Source organism: Furipterus horrens, unplaced genomic scaffold (genome assembly GCF_987537825.1).
Source record: "Furipterus horrens unplaced genomic scaffold, mFurHor1.1.pri manual_scaffold_10, whole genome shotgun sequence".
NCBI classification, from domain to species: domain Eukaryota; kingdom Metazoa; phylum Chordata; class Mammalia; order Chiroptera; family Furipteridae; genus Furipterus; species Furipterus horrens.
In genome coordinates, this window is record NW_028327180.1 from 67435397 (window position 1) to 67455542 (window position 20146).

General features: G+C 36.9%; 1 protein-coding gene across 2 annotated transcripts in view; it reads right to left on the reverse strand.

Annotated features, from left to right (window-relative positions):
* Positions 1-10040: 10040 nt before the first annotated feature.
* SPINK5 (serine peptidase inhibitor Kazal type 5) overlaps positions 10041-20146 on the reverse strand; it is a 74251-nt gene continuing 64145 nt past the window's right edge. For both annotated transcript variants that reach the window (XM_090288060.1, XM_090288059.1), the window contains 3 exons: positions 15730-15860; positions 13219-13309; positions 10041-10356 (listed from right to left, as the gene is read on the reverse strand). In XM_090288060.1, coding sequence (XP_090144186.1) covers positions 10348-10356; positions 13219-13309; positions 15730-15860 — 231 coding nt within the window. In that variant the 3' untranslated portion in view covers positions 10041-10347. The remainder of the gene's footprint in view (positions 10357-13218; positions 13310-15729; positions 15861-20146) is intronic.

Genomic DNA, 20146 nt, shown 5'->3' on the forward strand with positions numbered 1-20146 from the left:
GATTTTTTGGCAAATACAATGGCATGGCTATGTTTGAGAACAAATAAGTCACAGGTACAGTAAGGAGAAATAAAATTAAAATGACGTGTAAAGGGTATAAGTTTGCACAGTGACAGATGACAATTGGAATTAGTGGAGTGATCAGTGTAAGGTATAAAAATGCCGAATCACTATATTATACATCTGAAACTAATATAAATAATATAATATTATATACTTAAATAAAAATTTTAAAAGATTAGATGAAATGCAAAAATGTTGAAACAGAAAGTAAAAGCAATGAGGACTTTCTTTTAAATGTACAGTAGTAGACAACATGAATAGTTAGCACTGTAACACCTTGCTTTTCTAGAGTATGAAGATACTTTACTTCTATAAAGGCTTGTTAAATGATTAAACTAGTGAATGATTTAGACAAGTATTATTACTACTTAGCAGATGGGACAACAAACTCAGAAAAATTAAGTGTATTCCATTTAGTCACATAGTTCATAGAGGGGAGAGTTAGTTCTACAAAATCCTAGGCCTTCCTTTCTCTCCTAAAATATTTTTCCTTTATTAGAATATATTGCTTTAATATAACCAATATTTTTTTCAATAATGCAGGCCCACTGACTTCCAATTACTTAGCACTTTCTATCACCTCACGTGTTCCTCACGTTAGCTTTCCAGAAGATAGAGTTAAAATAGAGTTAATTCACAAAGGATGAACTCTAAGATTGGAGAAGTTAAGCAAATCTCCAAAGGAGACAGCTACCGAGTGACAGAATTTTGACCAAAACTAGAACTTCTAATTTCAGATCTTATGACCTCACAGTAACTTAATGCATTTGTTTCTAATTTTTTAAGGAGTGTTGCTCTCATTCACACATTCTACTTTCCAATACTACCTATTTCCTGCAGCTAGAGTTGCGTAATTTTAGTTTATGCCATTGTGAAATTTGAATACTTATACCTCACCCATATTTCAAGCATTCATCAATGTTTGAAATACGCATTATACAAGAAATGCTCTCTGGAAGCTTTTCTGAATGGGATAAATAATATTCCCAAGTTATAGCAAAGCATCTCACTGGACTGACCATTTCTAAGTAGATAGAAATAAGAACAATGGCTCAGAGGATGTTAGAGCAGGTGGCGTGCTGAACAAGCATCTGGATCTGTGGTTTTCAAACTTTTCATGGTTATTGTTTAATTAGGAAGTGGAACATGTTTTTCCTCCCAAGTGTAATTTTATGAGGCCAATGATAAATGAAACATATTTTTAAAGGCAGTCACAAATAGAAGCCAGACAGAGCTCAAGAGTACCTGCATTTTCACCACAAGCCTGAAGGTTCTATGCCAATCCTTTTGAGAACTTTCAATTGAAACTTAAAGAAAAAATAAAGAAGAGAATAAAAGAAAAGGAAAGGAAAGGAAAGGAAAGGAAAGGAAAGGAAAGAAATGAGAAGAGAGCGAGGCCGCTCAGTGAATCAGATCCCCTGAAACTGGTACAAGATTCTTTCTGCTTTGTCACACAATCTCACACCATCACCCAGCCTTGTGTCAACATGAGATTCCTGCCTCTACTTACTTTCCCAAAGAAGATGAGAGAGGATCTGCCACCTGGTTCTAGACTGTGTTCTCCATTTCTTACTGGACATGACCTTCTGAATGTCCTATAACACCTTCAAGGTCAACATGTTCCCCCAAAACCTTGATGCCAAATCTCATTTTTAATGGCCTCTCTCCAGTTTCACTCTGCTAAGATTTGTCAGTAGTAACCCAATCCAGGAAAATTTAGGAGTCTTCATTTCCTCTGTCATTTTCACATTCACATCTAATCTCTCACCAACCAGTTTTTAATTTCTGTGTGCCTTCCTCTCCAGGAAAAATATAAGTCTTTTAAATTTTGTTCTCTTCTTTTTTAAATTCACAGTTCAAGAATAATGGCCTAGAAATCTACCTCCCATGTCCCTCCCTTTTTGGAAATTCTCATAGGTGTGCCAGAGAAATTAATCCCATCAATAAACTCCAGCAAGACCGAATTTGTCTTTTTTCCTCTTGCAACCTACGCGGTAACTGTCTAAGGGTTTAACAGCAGTATGGGGAATTATGCTGAACTCAGCATTGTCACAATACATTGCACCAAATGAAAGCCATTTCAAAGGATCCACACCCACTTCTATTACCAGTTGCTTAACACGCTCAAGGATTTTGTTTCGAAACAAATTGATTAGCTGTGATTCTAGGGCAGCCAGCCCTTGATGTGTGTATGTGCTTGCATGACTCCCTAGTCATCTCCACTATGGTCCATCACATAGTAGGTGTGAGTTTCGATCACGAAATGTAGATATACAAAATTATCTAGTCCTTCTCTGTCTCTAAATAAAATGACATTTTATTCTGAGCCCTCCATTCTGTCTGGATTTGGGGAGACTTGGTCCCATTCATGATGGGGGTTTATGAGAGTGTAAGATGCTTCAGCAGTGCTCAGGAAATGAGAGCAGGCCCTCTGGTCTGGACCATCCTGGCTGCTGCCTGCACCATGGTGGTCCGACCTGGCCATAAAGGGCTCCCTGGGCTGAGGTTGCTCCCCGAGTCTATGCCACGTGTGCGACAGGAGTATTTCTGAGCCTGATTGCCCTCAGTCTAGGGTTCGTGAGACCCTTGTTTTAGTCACACACTCAGCAGTTCTGCCTTTTCAGGATGCAGTCCAGCAGGAGACCCTTCCATTTGTCTTGAACATTTTATTCCTTCTGTTCTGTCTACTTTCGGAAGTATTCAAGCCACCAAGTGTGATTTCTTGCCTATAATGTATGCTTTTGTTCAGTCCACCTCAAACATCCTCTAAGGAAAATTACACAACTTTTCCTGCTAGTTTTGTGATAGAGGGAAGGAAAGATACAAAAAATACTAGATTATAACTTTCAAATATTGCTGTGTTTTTATTTCTTTATCATTATGTGATGTATTGACATTTAAATGTCTATCAAAATTTCATTCTTTTTTAGAATCTTATTTTGTGTGGCCAAATCATTGCTAATCTGGGGTTAAGCAGCTCCACCAGAAATCCTTTGTGGGCACTTAAAACTGGCCTCCTCCAGCTTCCTACAGCTCTTCTGAGTGCATGGGAACATCCTCTGGGTGAGGAGGGATATGGCATTTCCTGCTTGACTCATCAGTGTTTGTCCTGTGACCAGGGGCTGAGATATAATCAAATATCTTTTGTGGACACAACTTGTTAATATCTCATTTTTTGAGACCTTGGCAACAGTTCTGGCAACTTTCTCACCTAACATTTAGGACCAAAGTGGTGCCAAAGATGAGAACATAGTAAACTGTAGGGGGTCTCTCCTTGTGGTTTCAGGAATTATAGCCCAAGCCGTGAGCCAGCCCCCCACCCAACCCCAGGAAGGCCTCTAAGTCTCAGCGGAAAACCGAAAGGGCGTGCAGCAGACAGGACCAAAGGCCACTCAGAGGGAATTGGGTTTAAAGAATGCATATTATACTTTAGAGCTTGCTCTGCTTTTCTTATCTCTTAGTTAACTAGAAACAATGTGTAGCTAAAAATGTATGAAGACTTGCACCTAATGCCAGTGTGGCATCCAGATGTTTAGCAGACCCTGACACAGACTGGTCACTGTGTTCCCTATATTGGTATCTGTAATCAGTAACTGTCAACTGTAATCCAAATGTCTGAAAGCTTATTGATGATTCATAAATCTTGACCTCGTATCTCCCGAATCCCCTCCTCAATAAAAGGCATGGGAGATGGAAGTTCTGTGCTTTTCTCCACTAGAGAGATTAGCCACCTCCCATTCTCCCCAGACAAAATACAGTGTCCTGGATAAATTTATTCTGCCATGGTCCTGAAACTTCTGCTGGACAGAGTTTCCAACCGAGCCAGGGCATTGGAGCCAGCTCAGCCTCAGTAAACTGGTGATCTTTCATTTTATCATTGCTCCCAGGAATCCTTTCATGTAAGTCAAGCCACTGGAATTCACTTTTCATTGCTGATCCCATGACTATGTGCTAAAACTTTCTGTAAGTGTACTATCTCCTGCCATATGTTCCATAGATTTAGAAGTGAAGTATTCCAGAAGTGATCATTTCTGTAGATGAACAATTTTCTAGGATGACTGAATACAAAATCCATTCCTTTTGTCCAAAAACACAAGCAGATAGATAATATTATTTGCATGAAGAGCATAGAACTGGTGTTCATAAGGCCAGAGGGACTGGGGTAAGGAACACAAGCTTAAAGCCATACACTTGAATTTGTATTTCTGATTTATACTCATTTGGGGAAGCTCAGAAAATTACTTTCCTTCTCTTGCTTTAGGATTCCCTTACATTAAATATGCTGAATAAATCATCTCTAATTTTCTTGTAGCTCTGCCAATCTAGAATTTAGTCGTCCTAAAAAAACAAATAACTTTTTCCTGATTGCTTTTGTCTTTATTACTACACACCATATTTTAGCTGATAAAAAGCAATTAATTAGTTGAAAGCACAATGTTAATTGCAACAACACACTTCACAGCACATTTTTCTGGCCTCACACTGTTTTTTGCATTCTTTTGTAGCTGCAGCTTTTGCTAATATTTCTGAGAAACACTTACTGAATCCAGCCTTCCCGGGGGTGGAGAGGTACTTTTCATAAGTTCATATGTTCATGTAACTAGCTTGCTTGTTTCTAACCATTGGGGCTCAGCAATTTTAAATTGGTACCAGGAAAGGAAGGCAAAAATCTCTAAATTCTTTGAAAAATAATGGTCTTCCTCTATTCCTGTAGGCTTATGTCATAGGCCACATTGAGATTGTCTGTCCTAAATTTCCTTTTAAAACGCTTATCTTAAGTGTCTATGTTCACTGAACAACTTTTAATAAGCAGTTGTTCCATGCCAGGCATTGTACTAGGCACCAAGGATATAAACAAGAACATTAAAGTATCACTTGTTTAAAGAAGTCATAGTCTAGTGAGAGAGATGGACTTGTAAAATAAGCAAGTACAAAACAGTGACAGCAGTTAATATAGGTATAAGGACAGGATGTTATGGGACCATAACAAAGAAATAACTAATTCACATTCTGGGAAAAAAAAAAAAAAGGCTGTAGGAGTTTTCCAAAACTGAGCTGTACCTTCGCTGAGGTGAGAACAAATTAGTCTAGAGTTTGGAGAGGTGAACCTTGAGAAATAGAAGGAAAAAATGGAAGAAGGACCAGTGATGGATAAGAAGGCTGTGTTAGAAAGAGGAGACATGTAAGAACAAGTTAAATATAACTATTCAAGGTATAGGAGAAGGAAGTTAATGCAAGAGTTAAAGCTAAAGGGGTGAACAGAAGCTTTGCATGTTAGGAGGAGTTTGGAGTTCACCTTGGAAGCTAGAGAAGCCACTTAAAGATTTTAAGCATAATACCATCATATTTTGATTTCAGATCATCACTCTGCTCAGTCACAATAATCTAGACAAGGGCAAGAGAGAGTACAATGAAAAGGCCAAGGCTGAAGCAGGAGGATCATCTGCAAGGCTGTCGTGGTCAATCATGAAAGGGTGATACTGGGTTGAAGCAAAAGTTTATCACATTTGGTGATTAGCTCTATGGAGGATAAAGAGAGCAGGGGGGGGGGGGGGGGACAATGCCTAAATTTCTTGTTTGTTTCATTCCACTTTGCTCCAGTGCAGTGCCGCTGCTTAGTAGGAATTTTCCGAAGTCTAATCTGGGGAATGAAAAGGTCTGTGTTGTGAAGGGGTCATTTGGAGATTAAACAAGAAGAAGAGCTATAAAGAATAGAAACAATCAAGTCTGTTTAGGTTATTGAAAAGAAAAAGTGTCTAAAATTTATAAAAGAAGAGAAATAAGGTAAATGTAAGATATCCATAGGCTTGAAATATATTTTTTACAAGTACTGGAACAGCTTAGCCTGGAGGAAGGCAGTATGTTAGAATAATCCAGAAGGACCTCTATAGCCAAATGAAAATTCTATCAAGGATAACAAATATTGTGACTTATTTTCCTGGGAGACTGATCTTCAGTGGACAAAGCTTTGTCTCTGTTCTCTCTTCACGCTTGAAGAATGATTTACAGTCACATATTATTGAGATGGAACTTTACGTTCCATACTGGAAAGAAAAAGAGATCTATCTGTTTGCCAAATGACATCAAGGAAAGAAAACAAAATGCCTTGTTATGCTTTTTTCTGTGAGGGAAACAGATATCACCCTGTCATTGGTAAAGGCCGCAGTGAGTGTTATTTTAGAACACATTCCCTTCATTTACCGTGATCTATGTGTGTAATGTATGAGAATGGCCTTGGTCAAGGTCAGCCGAGAAGGTCAGAAAGATACTGAATTGTGCTTTTCTCAGTTTCAAGCACACATTAAGTGTATAGAAATGTAAACACTTATTATTTCCTATTATCATTATCATAGAATGAGAAGTGTGGTTAGTATTTAACAGTATAGAAAAGAGCAAAAAGAAGGCAATTAAAATACAAAGAAGAAGGAAAAGAGATTCCAACCCCTTACTGGTTTACAGTCCACAGGTCAAACTGGGCCCACCACCTCTTTTTGTAAGTATACTTTTGTTGGAACACACCCATGTATAGTTATTTACATAATATAAATTAATTTCTTTACACAACAGCAGCACTGAGTGGTTGTGACAGAGACTAAATGTCCCACTAAGCCTAAAACATTTGTTATCTGGCTCTTTACAGAAAAAGTTGGTTCACCCATTGTCTAGGTAAATACAAGAGAGAGGAAGAGTTCAGGTGAGTTCCTTACATGAGAAAATAAGGAATTTGGCAGTGGTGGGTCTATGAAAACCCATACTCTAAAAATGGATTCTGATATATTAGTTATAGAGAAATGTATAATCTGTGTTAGTGACCAGAAAAAGGTGATAGAAATAGTTTTACTTTTTTTCACCTCAGGATCATTTGTGACTTCCTGGTTTAGAATTTTAGGGCTGGTTTTGGAAACCTCAGTGAGATGGGTCTGGTTTTTGTTTACCACCTGTCCATCAGAATATAACTCAAGAAGCAACTCAGAAATGTACTTGATATTTATTTATTTATTTATTGACTTATTTATATTTTTCTCTCCTGAACTTTATTGACTGTTTCCCACTTCCTTCTAGCTACTTTATGTTTTCTCCAATAGTTTCTATTCTGAATTTTGGCACATTGACAATTTATATGGTAAAGTTATGATGAGAAAAGATGACTATCTGAAAGACTATTTCTTGTTCTTTTTTAATATCTTGTTTATGCTGTTTCTTTTAATTGAATTTATTGGAGTGACATGGGTTAATAAAATTATATAGGTTTCAGGTATACAATTCTACATCATCTGTATATTGTATTGTATTTTGCAAAAGCATGGATGGACCTGGAGAGCGTTATGCTAAGTGAAATAAGCCAGTCAGAGAAAGCAAGTACCATATAATTTCACTTGTGTGTGGACTCTAAGGAACAAACTGAACTAACAAGCAAAGTCAGGACAGGCACAGAGAATGACACCTGTCAGAGGTGAGGGGGTAGGGGCTGGGTGAAGATGCTTAAGGAACACAGACAACAGTGTGATGATTGCCAGAGAGAGGGAAGGGGGTGGTGGGTGGTAGAAGGTAAAGGGGGGATAAATGGTGATGGAGGGAGACTTGACTTGTGGTGTACTTGATATTTAATGTAACTGTTCTGTTGAGACTATTTTGACACTGACATTTTATATTTGGCTCTAATCTGTGTCTCAAAAAATATCAACTTTCAACTTTTAAAAAAATCCCAGGTAATGTGTTCAATACATTCACACCTATAACTCTGATCCTTGATCCTCAGTCCATTCTCTATTCCATTTTCCCTGATCCTCATCTCATTCTTGACCTATGCACCCTCACCCCACTTCATTCTGACCTTGACTGGGTCCCTAGGCCTTTCTCCATTTCTTTATCTCATCCTGTTCTGGACTAACCTATCCTCCACCCACCCTATCCATAAGCCACACTCTTTCCCTAGTGTTCAGAATGATTATCAAGCATTGGTTAAGTCTTAAGGGTGAGATAACAATGTTTTTGTGCATATTACCTAATGTTCATAATTGTAATCAAAATAATAATAGTGAAAGAAGTATAGAGGGTTTGTTGTTTACATCTCAATAACATGCTCAAAATGGCATTACAAAGGAACTACATCACAAAAAATAGTATGTCATGGGCATGAAAATAGTTTCTGGATTTCCTATGGATAACCAGGGAGAAGATACAGTTTCACATTTTATAAAATCTCTAAACCCATCCTATACATCCTGGAATTGCCAAATAGCAATAGTTTCCTCACTTTTTTTTCTGAAATTGTCATGCTCAAAAAAGGATTTTTCTTTCTTTCTTTCTTTTTCTTTCTTCCTTTCTTCCTTCCTTTCTTTCTTCCTTCCTTCCTTCCTTCCTTCCTTCCTTCCTTCCTTCCTTCCTTCCTTCCTTCCTTCCTTCCTTCCTTCCTTCCTTCCTTCCTTTCTTTCTTTCTTTCTTTCTTTCTTTCTTTCTTTCTTTCTTTCTTTCTTCTTTCCTTCCTTCCTTCCTTCCTTCCTTCCTTCCTTCCTTCCTTCCTTCCTTCCTTCCTTCTTTCTTTCTTTCCTCTTAATGATAACTTAGGGGAAAAAGCATAGAAATTGATTTATTTTTACAAATTTCCAAAGGACAAAGATCACCAAATCCTACTATCATTAGCCTAGTGACAATTGATCTAAACTAAAAAGATCAGAGGAAAAAAAAATGCAAAATTAACTTCCCAAATCCAACAGGCCTCCCATTCCAGGCACAGAACAATTGGAACCATTATGTATTCCCCATAGGCTCTCTCCCTCTAGTGTTCAGCACCAGCCCAGAATCTAAATGTGAATAACATACCTCGGTGCTGTCACAGGACACCAGAGCATGACAGAGTTACTGATTGTTCCATCTATCCACCCTTATTGAAAGTTTGCATTTCTTGATGGATTTCTCATGTGCTTTATTTTTTTTCTCAGAATATCTCATTTTGTTTTTTAAAATATTTTATTGTTATTCTATTACAGTTGTCCCAATTTTTCCCCCTTTGTCTTTCTCCACCCAGCCCACCCCCTTCTCCCATAGTCATTCCCCACCCTGCTGTCCATGTCCATCGGCCTTTCATACATATTCCTTTCCTAGTCCCTTCCCCTTCTATCCCCTCTTCTCCCCCTCTCCCCTCCCCTCTGGTCACTGTCAGTCTGTTCCATGTTTCCATGCCTCTGGTTCTATTTTGCTTGTTAGTTTACTTTGTTCATTGGGTTCCTCTTATAGGTGAGATCATACAGTATTTGTCTTTCACTGACTGGCTTATTTCTCATGTGCTTTAGCTCATGGTCTACTTTAGTAACCTCCAGCCCCATGTAGCTACTGAGCACTTGAAATGTGACTGGTTCAAATTTAGATGTGCTTCAGTATCAAATATTTAGTAAAAAAAGTTTATATTGATTATAGTTTCAAATAATAGTTTTAATATAGTGGGTTAAATAAAATATATTATTAAAATTAATTTTACCCCTACTTTTTAGCTGTGAGAAAATTTGAAATTACATATGTGACTCATTGTATTTCTATTGGACAGTGCTGCTTAGAGACTTACATATATTGGGGTCTGTCATTTCCTTAGTCTCTCCCAGACTATGACCAAAGCCCTGACACAGATATTGTCAAGAGGCAATGTGATCAGATATGAGAAATTACCGGTTTGTGTCATTGGGTAGGGCTTATATAACTGAGAGGTTAGTTATACTATTTGCAGAAATGGAGATACTAGATAGAGGAACTGGTAAGGTGGCAGTGAAGGTAAAGTTGATTCATAGCTGGTTGGCTTTATATCTGCTGGCTACCTGGGACCCCGTATCTCCTTACCTCTGTTCCCAATTATGACAACAACTTGAATCACGAAAAAAGTGAGCAATTTCTGTCCACCAATGGGTGTAGCAAGACAAAAGGGTAGAGTTTATTCAACTTTTATAAAATAAAATAAAATAAACAATTTTCTATTAGTCAGACAGTGGCAAAGAAATCCCAGAAAGGGTGTTCTGCTGGGTTTATGTTTATTGGACAGTAACTGGACAGACAGAATGGTGATGGGGAGAACACAGACTGGGTGGAGATGTGTCCATGCCCTCTGCTCACAGAATGTAGGAGGAAAGAGGTGGAGACTGAAAGTCAGTGAGTCCATTCCCCCAACAGCTCTCTATTGTTCTCTACAGTAAATAAGATGAGCTTTGAAGAATTCTCTATATGTACAGGTGGTGAAGGTAGGCAGTTCAGAATTGGGGCACACACCTTCCCTCATGGCTTTCACCAATCCTTGCATCATTTGTCCTAGAAGAGAAGAGGGGTAGGTTAGATGGTAGAAATTCAGAGATGTTGTACAAAGGCAGGCTACACATTTATAGCTGCACCATAGTCAAGGAAATCTGCAGATTCTTGTACTCTGCTGAGAACTCACAATTCAAAATTACTTTCACATTTCATTCAATTGAGTCAACGAGCTTTTATAGAGAACCTAGTGCCTTTTTCCGGTTGAGGTAGATAGAAAACTGAACTCTGCTCTTGACTATATGTGGCCCTCATGCAAATAGACAGGTGTTATGAACATCATTTCTCAGAGGTGGAAACTGAGCTTCAGAGAAGGGTAGTGATGTGCCAAGGTCCTCACATTTGGTCAGAACTTAAATTCAATTCCTCTCACACTAATGCTTTACACTTAGAGTTTGTCTTAGGCCATGAGAATACACTCAGCTATCTTCCCTGCCTGACTCATCCAATATTCACATACTATTTAAATTAATATTTAAAACATTAAATCAACACTTAATTTTTTAAGAAGGGGGCAAGGGCCTCAGGAAGTTTTCTTCCATATAACTACACATTGTCACCGGGAGCCCTAGTAACAGTATCATTACAAATTCAAACCTCCATTTCAGCTTTCACGTTGAAATTAAAACTGTGAGATTTCCTTTGCTTTGAGAGTGATAACCTATGGTCTTGTTAATGCCTTGAAAATCTTTGTCATTGAATTGAGAATCATCACTTATTCATCTCACAAAACAGTATTGGCAATATAGCAATTTCTTGCCAATGTAGCTAATCTTCAATTGTGATCATGCCTTCTCCAGAGCCCCAGGTTTTCAGAGTCCCCTGACACCTTAGGAACAGTGGCAGAACATAAGAAATAAAGTTGGAAGATCTACATTAGGCCAAGATGTAATACTGAATCACTGCTACATTGCAGGCTTTCTTCCAGGATGGTTTTCTGTAAAATGGGAAAGATGCTATTGTGAGGATGCACAAGGAAGAAGTACACAAAACTCTAGAGGGTTATACTAATCTTAGCAGTTACTGTGTAAGAGAAAGTCCTTCTTAGATAGTAAGCAAAGGTAGGGGTTCCAGGATCCTCAATCTATTTCTCCAAGCAAGTTGTGACTTCTTAGCCTTTTACTCCTTTCTTGGGAGTCCAGACTCTCTTAGGAAATCTTCTACTCAGGAAAATGGTCAAGCAATAGGTTCCAACCTCCAGCATATGAATACGTAATAGTTAATGGAGCAATGCTGAGCCATGACCTGCCCATACCACCTTGGTGATTCCAAAATCACAGCACTGAATCACACAGAGGAAACTGAAACTGTGCCTGGGGCACCTTTTGTTCTGATGACTTATTCCATCAGCTAAAATCATAAATAATTCCTACCATTAATAATGTCTGTTACATAATTCTAGTGGAAAGAAGACACCCAATAATGAAAGGAAGGAACTCCCTGACAAACCTTTGTGCTTAGCTCTGGCAAGATTGTTCGTTATTTGAATAAATACATCTTATCAGTATTATCCTATGGCAACTTCCTCCTAATGCAGTTTTTGTCAAGTTGCCTAAATGAGATTGCACCAAGGTGTGCTCTAAGGTGTGGTCTGTAGGACTTGTATAAAGATCATTTTTGCTTTCCTGTGATTTATGTGGCCATGTGTGTTTGTGAGATGAGGGGACAATAGGTTCTGGCAATAAAATGAGGGACAAGTCATTAACATAATACAGGGACTAAAGCAAAAATTTAAACCCTCTCTTTATGCATGCGTGAAGACCTAGGGTAGAGAGATGACTTTGTCAAGCCCACATGAGAAAAAAAACGAAGATCTCTTGATTTCATCCCATGCTCCACCTGTGCCACCTGCCCTCCAGCTGCTAGTGTGAAACCAGAAACAGCTAGCATATAGCTCCTGCTTTTCTGGTTTCCCATAACTAGGCTCACTGAGTAGTTCTCATTCCATTATTGCCAAAGCTTTTTGTGGCAATGGAAGGGAGTAAATTAATAATGTGGAAAATAGTAAATAATTGTTTATTATATCCATTAAATATTATTTGCTTTAATTAAATATAAATATATTTATGACTATTAAATATAAATGTATTAAAATATAATTCATTAAAATTACTAAAAATAAACACTGTGCCAGGGTCTGTTTCTCTTTGTTCATACTTTGGTCTCTTAGGCATAATAATAATAGTGATAATAAGAATAAATGTCATTAACTTTTAGACACTGTGCCAAGTGCTTACAAGTCAGTATTTCTTGAATACTTTCAATAACTCAGTAAGATCTTCAGTTCAGATATTTATGTGATTTGCCAAAGGTCTCACATATGAAGAGTATCAAAAACTGGAATTTGAACTCATATCTGTATAGGTTCAAATCTGGTAACAAAAGATTTTCTTTTATTTGAATATTCCCAGGTTTTGTTTTTTTTTCCCCAGAGTTACATATCAACTTGCTAAAGAAAGAGACTCCTCAAATGCAATCACCAGAAAGAATATAAAACTCAAGAATGTGTGTCAAAACATCCTTGTAGGAATTTAAATGGAACAGTCAGCTTTTCATTTAGGGAGATAATTTAGTACAATGTAAAATGCAAGGATATGAGGGCGAAACAGAAACGGTTCAAGTCCAGTCCTGCTTCTAGCTGACCTCTCTTGGTGTCTGTCTCATTTTTTATTGTAAAGCACAGAAACAAAAACATACTCTGTGAAATTATGTTAGGGATATTGTTACTAAAAAATCTATTAAGGATCCCAGTCAACACTTTAAAATGTTAACTACTGTATTATTCTTCCAGCATATTTCAGTAATTACTTAATTACCTTCACCAGCTGGTTCTAACACTGCAATCAGGGACTCCAATGTACTTACAGGTGCTGGCAAGCTGAGCGGGGTTGCTTCTGGGGTGCTCTCCTCCTCACATGGCCCCTGGCTGTATATGCGTGTGTTAGTTTGGCGTATTCTAAAACAGAACAGAGTAGTTTTCAAAGATGCGGAAAAGGAAAAAACAGGGATTGATATGGGTGATATTTGGACCTCAAACCAGAACTGAAATTAGGGGTAGGGACGGGGATCTGCATTCAACTCTTTTTCTAGGAGGCATTATCCACAGTTAGTCTCACTTCTGATTTAGCTCCAGATTTGTTTCCCAGCCCTGGGTCTACTCGGTCACATTTCATTCACCTATATACTCATAGAATTGTTGACTGTTGGAAATAAAGTTGGAGATCACCTAGTCCAAAAGCCATTATTTTACAGGTGGGGAAATGGGATCCAGGAGAGAAATTGGACTTTATTTAGTATCTATAATGTGACTTGGGAATTACAAAATATATTTCATATAAATATATTTATATAAACATAAAAAATATAGAATATATATATAGCTATATTTCTTAACAAGATATAATCCTATAGTCTTAATTTTATAATTGGAAAGACTCAAAGGGGTATGACTTTTAATGCCTCTTACTTAAGAAATATTATATATTAAACATCTACTTGTTTGCTCTGGTGATGGGAAACTCACTGTTTAACAAGACAGTTCATTTTGTCTGTGGGCATTGCTCAAGTTGAAATAGTTTCCCTATAGCTTTCTCTAAGTCAATAGAAACCAGCACTGTTTGTCCTTTTGCCTGGGATAGCCTGAATTTTCTCTTCATAATCTATACTCCCAGTTTCTTTATCATTAGGTAAACAATCCATCTTGGGGCATGCTTTTGTTAATATTTTCATCATTGGGATTTCTCACTCTGAAGTTCCCTTGAAGCAGACATTCACTTGTTATGGATATATATAGTTAATAGAATGCTTGAAGAATATTGGATGCCATTTACAATAAAGAGAAGTTGAAGGATTTCTGGGCTAAAGATGAGGCATTATATAGTAACAAACTGTTGAATAGTTGTACTAACTCCTTAAATGGGGGTTTCTTAATACTTAAAACTCCGTAAGATCCATGGATGGACTTCAAGAGATAAATGTGTCCATAGATATTAGGCATACAAATTGTTGAATGTCACATCATTTTGTTTCCCTTTTGTTTTCTGGAAAGAGGTAATTTTCTTCATCTTATCAAAGGAATCTTTGACCCTCAATTTTTAAAGTAACTCTTGCTTTACATACAACAGTAATTTAGTGGAGAGAAAGGAAAATTGTACTATTCCCAAAGCAACAAGGTTAAAATTCTGTCTGATTTACTTCCCAGCTTTCTGACTTTGAATGAGTCACCTGCACTCTCTGAGCCTCAGATCCTCCCTCTGTTCAGGGAAGCCAACGCCACTCCACAGCAGGTAACGAGGGTTCCCCGAGGGGTGAGTGTACGCGTGCCTCACCAACAGGTGTGAGAACACACAGCGCTCTCCTATTCAGATTTTATTCCAAGTATATGAACTGTGGAGTGCCTTTTTTTCTTTTATGAGTTATTTGACTTAAAAGGGAATAAATGTGAATTAAATTTTTTTTCCAGGATTAAAAATCAGGGTATGAGGCCCATCCTTGCATTCTGAGCCTTGCTTACAGTGTCCTATGAAGGATGGAATACACATGAATTGCTGTGTAAGTATGGGGTCGGGTAAATGAAAAAAGTAAGATTTGCCACCACGCTCTCATTTAAAGCCAGTCAGCTGGAGGCTGGGAAGAGGTAAAGAATGTGACTGGAGGTTAGGGAAAGAGCACTTGAGCAGAAAAGCAACTACAAAGCTACTACCAATAGCAAAAGTCTTAAAACAAATTCTTTCTATTTGATTTAAAAGAGCAATTCTTCTTAATAACCCTGAGAAGTCAGTTGGCTTATAGAACTGCCTCTACTTCTCCAAAGAATAAACTGAGTATTGGAATGATGAGATAATAGGCCCACAGATGCACAGATAGTAACGAATCTGAGAGCAGACACCAGATCTGCCATTTGCCCCAGTGGGCTTTCTCTTGCAGGAGACCACTTCCTGCTTCAAGAAGAAGACTTAGGGAGGATAGGAATCTGTAACTATCAGGCAGTCATAAGGTCCATTAGTGATTATAGGCTGGGCTGACTCCATACAGCAATGATTCTCAACTTTTTTCTGTTAGACAAAGGATGGATGATGTTCGGACTTCCATGAGGGTACGTGAGCTTCTAGAGATTTTCTCTAATTGCTGTAAGTTCACACCTTTTTGTCCCTCTTCCACTCAGTTATGTATATAAGCAATTTCATTAAAGGGATAATATCAAATCTCCTCTATTTTATATAATGATGATGATCACAAAACTTGCATTTTGAATTGCTATGATTAGTAAACTGGTTGCAGCACACCTTGAATTACTATCAGTTCACTGTTGCAGGTAAATACTGTTGTCAAGAGCCTCTGCACTGGAAGATATGATGGTACGACTTGTATACTTACAGGTTCTCATGACAGAGCATGCATGGATTGTTGTACGTCTGGCCGTCATCACCACAGACAGGCTGTAAATTCTTTGGGCAAAGGTAACCCATCCTGGGCATTACTCGGTACTGTTTGCACATCTCAGCATTCTGAACAAACAAAACATAAATCAGATTGATCCATGGCACTCAAGAGGGATGAGCTGGGGGAAATCCTCTTGATTTCCTCCATCACATTTGAGTAACTGACTAGTAAAGAAACTGTCACTGAGGGCAAACAAACTCCCATATTTATACCCCAGATTTGGCTTCTTTATACTAGGGAAGATAAGTAGCTAAACCAAGAAACAAGGAAGAACAAAGCAATGAGAAAGCAGAAATTCCACATGATATTGGGCACAGCTAAACTGAGACATACCCATAGGAAGAAGACTAACATAGTAATCATGCAAAAAATAATACTATTTTTTCTTAAATGAAGGCACTGGTTACATGCAATCTAAAAAGGAAAGACTCAGAGATAAATACTAGTAAACTACATGGGCTATTGAGTCCCATCTCTGCCACTAAACTAGAGAAATGATTGACCTAATTTTTCTGAGCCTCAGTTTCTTATCTGAAAAGCATGAATAATAATAGCTCTTGTCTCATATTGGTGTTTGAGGGGATCACATCTGATAATGCATTTAAATGCATGCACAACACAGTGTTAGGCACATACTAAGGGCTCAGTTTATGTTGTCAGCATGTTTCCCAAGATAAGTTTTTTTTCCTGTAGAAGAGGAAACATACTTGTTCTTTGTAGTCTTTTTTAAAGTGTGAGTTCAATAATAACTTTATTAACTCAAGAAAAATAGGACCAAAGGAAAAAAAGACAGAGAAACTTAAAAAATAGAATTATAGAAGACTTAAATACAATCGTGTCACTAATTACATTAAATAATAAGAAGATTAAATATTCCAGTTAAAGAACAGATTATCAGACTGGAAAACAAAAGGACTCAACTATATATTGTTTATAAGAAGTATACTTTAAATATATCTTTCTATTTCAACCAATAGGTTGAAATTAAAAGGATGGAAAATATAAACATACAAACATTCATCACACAAAAGCTAACATATCTATATTAATATTATATAAAGTAGAATTTAGGACAAAAATTATTAGCATAGATAAAGAAGATAATTTCTAATGATAAAATAATAGATTCGTTGATAACAATACCAAACACTCATATTTAAAGTATAGTTTCAAAATACATCAGGCAAAAATTGACTGACTAAAAGTAGAGTCTTTCCTTTTTAGATTGCATGTAACCAGTGCCTTCATTTAAGAAAAAATAGTATTATTTTTTGCATGATTACTATGTTAGTCTTCTTCCTATGGGTATGTCTCAGTTTAGCTGTGCCCAATATCATGTGGAATTTCTGCTTTCTCATTGCTTTGTTCTTCCTTGTTTCTTGGTTTAGCTACTTATCTTCCCTAGTATAAAGAAGCCAAATCTGGGGTATAAATATGGGAGTTTGTTTGCAAACATAAATGGAAATATTAACATACTTCTTTCAGTAATTGATAGCACAGACAAAAAAAAAGATATAGAATATTTGGACAACAAAATTACCCAGTTTGACTTAAATTATATTTATAAGCCTCTACATCTAACAGCTGCAGACTACACATTCTTTTCAAGTAGACAGGAAATTATTACCAAATAGACCTTATTGCTTTATTAACATTAAGCAAGTGTCAATAAATTTCAAAGAATTGAAGTCATTAGGTATAGTTTTATGATTAAGTGGGCTAACCCTGGTAATAAATATGATAGCGTTAAGGTTCCTAGTTAAGCAACACACTTCTAAATTACTTATGACTCAAAGTAATCAGAATAGAGAAATGCTTTGAACTGAATAATAATAAAAGTTTAAGCTGTCAAATTGCAGTGATTAATGCAGTGATTTGAGGGAAAGTTATAAGTAACTACATAATTAGAAAAGAATAAAGTTTTAAAATCAATGATCTAAACTTTCTTCTCAAGAATCTAGCAAACTAAGCTCAAAAAAAAAAAAATAGAAAAACCTAATCAAGAAAAGGAATTTATGAAATAGAAAACAGAACAAAGTTAAATATTAATTGTTTGACAAGATTAATAAATCAATAAGCCATTTGCAAAGTACACATTACCAATACTAAATATAAAAAGGAGTATTACTATATAAATGTAGATATTAAAAGAATAATGTGGAAATGTTATAAATAATTATATGCCAATAATTTTGACAACAGATGAAATGAACACATTCCTTGAAAAGCACTTCCTAAAACAGACACAGAGAATAGGAAATTCCATAGTATTAACTCTGTTGACATTCATTTCAGAGGCATAATAAGTTTTTGTTTTTAATAAATAATTCAAACATTAAATGAAATCCTTTTTGGACTATGGTGAGTTCCAAATTGATAGATATCGAAGGAGAATTTAGACAAACACCTTCTACAGGTCACTGACAAAAGTAAGACTAAACCATGTATACTTTTAGTATTTTTTAGGTATCTGCTGCTACAAAGTCCAAAATTAATAAGATAAAGCCTTACAAAGAAGCAACAAGGACAGGATGCTGCTCTTTTCTTACATAGTACATAAACTCTGAATGCATTCTGACTCCACCTTCAAAACAGACCCAGGATCCAGCCACTTCTCTTGACCTCTGTCACTACTACCTCTATATACTAACATCATCTTCTCTGTGGATTACCGCTATGACTAACAAGCTGTCTAGCTTTCACTCTTGCCTCCCTGCAGTGTATTTATGGTAGAGGAGACAGCTATTCTTCTAAAATATAAATCAGATCACATCATTCCTCTTCAAAAGTTTCACTCAGAAGCCCTGGCTGCTGTGGCTCCGTGGATTGAGTGTTGGCCTGCAAGTCAAATGTCGCTGGTTTGATTCCCAGTCAGGGCACATGACTAGGTTGCATATCAGGTCCCCAGTTGGGGGTGCAAGTGAGAGGCAACCACACAGTGATGTTTCTCTCCCTCTCTTTCTCCTTTCCCCCTCTCTAAAAAATAAATAAATGAACAAATAAATAAATAATTTAAAAAAATCAGGATAGTATAACATTTTCCAAAAAAAAAAAAAAGTTTCACTCAGAAGAATAGCCACCATGTTAAAAATGCTCTACAAAATCCAATATAATCTGGCCTCCTGTTACTTTAATGACTTCCTTTTCAACTACACTGGATTCTTTGCCCTCCTTTGGGATTTACTGTTCCTCTTCTTGGAATGCACTCCAATCCCTTACACACATGAAATCAATCTCTTTAGACCCTGGTGCAAATGTCTCTTTCCCAGAGAGCTCTTTCCTGTATAGCATAATTAAAATTATAACCCGGAACTTACTATATCATTTTTCTATTTTATTTCCCCCTTGGCAATTATATTTTATTTCTTCACATTATCTATCATCTGTGTTCTTCCAAAAGAAACTTCATGAGTCTAGAGAGTGCTATCTGTTTTACTCATGGCTATTGTTCTTATATACATAAATAATGCTTGGAAAATAGTAGGTGCTCGATGAATATTTATAGAATGAATAAATGAATGGTTCAATAGGTGACAAAATAAATAATAAATGTGGTTTTCTTCTCCAAGAGAAATTTCAGCTCAAAACCAGATGGTACATTAGGAGCAAGCATGATGAGGTTTCTGGTCTCCCAGTGATTTATTTCTTGACCTACAGTGCTAATATCAAAGGTATGATCACTTATGATAGGGGCACTTTTTCTATATGACTATTGTGCTTCAGTAAAATGCTTTTTAAAAAACAGATATTATTACTTATAGTAGCCAAGATAAAAATATAAGTGCTCATCAATGGATGAATACATAAAGAAGATGTGGCGTGTGAGTGTATAGGTGTGTAAAATGCAATATTATTCACTTATGAGAAAGAAGGAAATCCTGCCATTAAGAAAACCTGGATGAAGCCCTGGCTGCTGTGGCTCAGTGGATTGAGCATCGGCCTGCGAGCCAAGTGTCGCTAGTTTGATTCCCAGTCAGGGCACGTGACTAGGTTGCACGTCACTAGGTTGCACGTCACTAGGTTGCACGTCAGATCCCCAGTTGGGGGCGCAAGTGAGAGGCAACCACACAGTGATGTTTCTCTCCATCTCTTTTTCCTTTCCCCTCTCTCTAAATAAATAAATAAATAAACAAATAAAACAAAACAAACAAACAAATAAATAAGTAATTTAAAAAAGTAACTTCTTTAATGAAAGAAAAAAGAAAAAGAAAACCTGGATGAACCTTGAGGGCATTAGGCTAAGTGAAATGAATCGGACAAAGAAAGGCAAATACTTATGTTATCACTTACATGGGGTATCTGAAAAAGCCAAACTCATAGAGACAGAGTTACCAAAGGCTGAGGTAGAAGG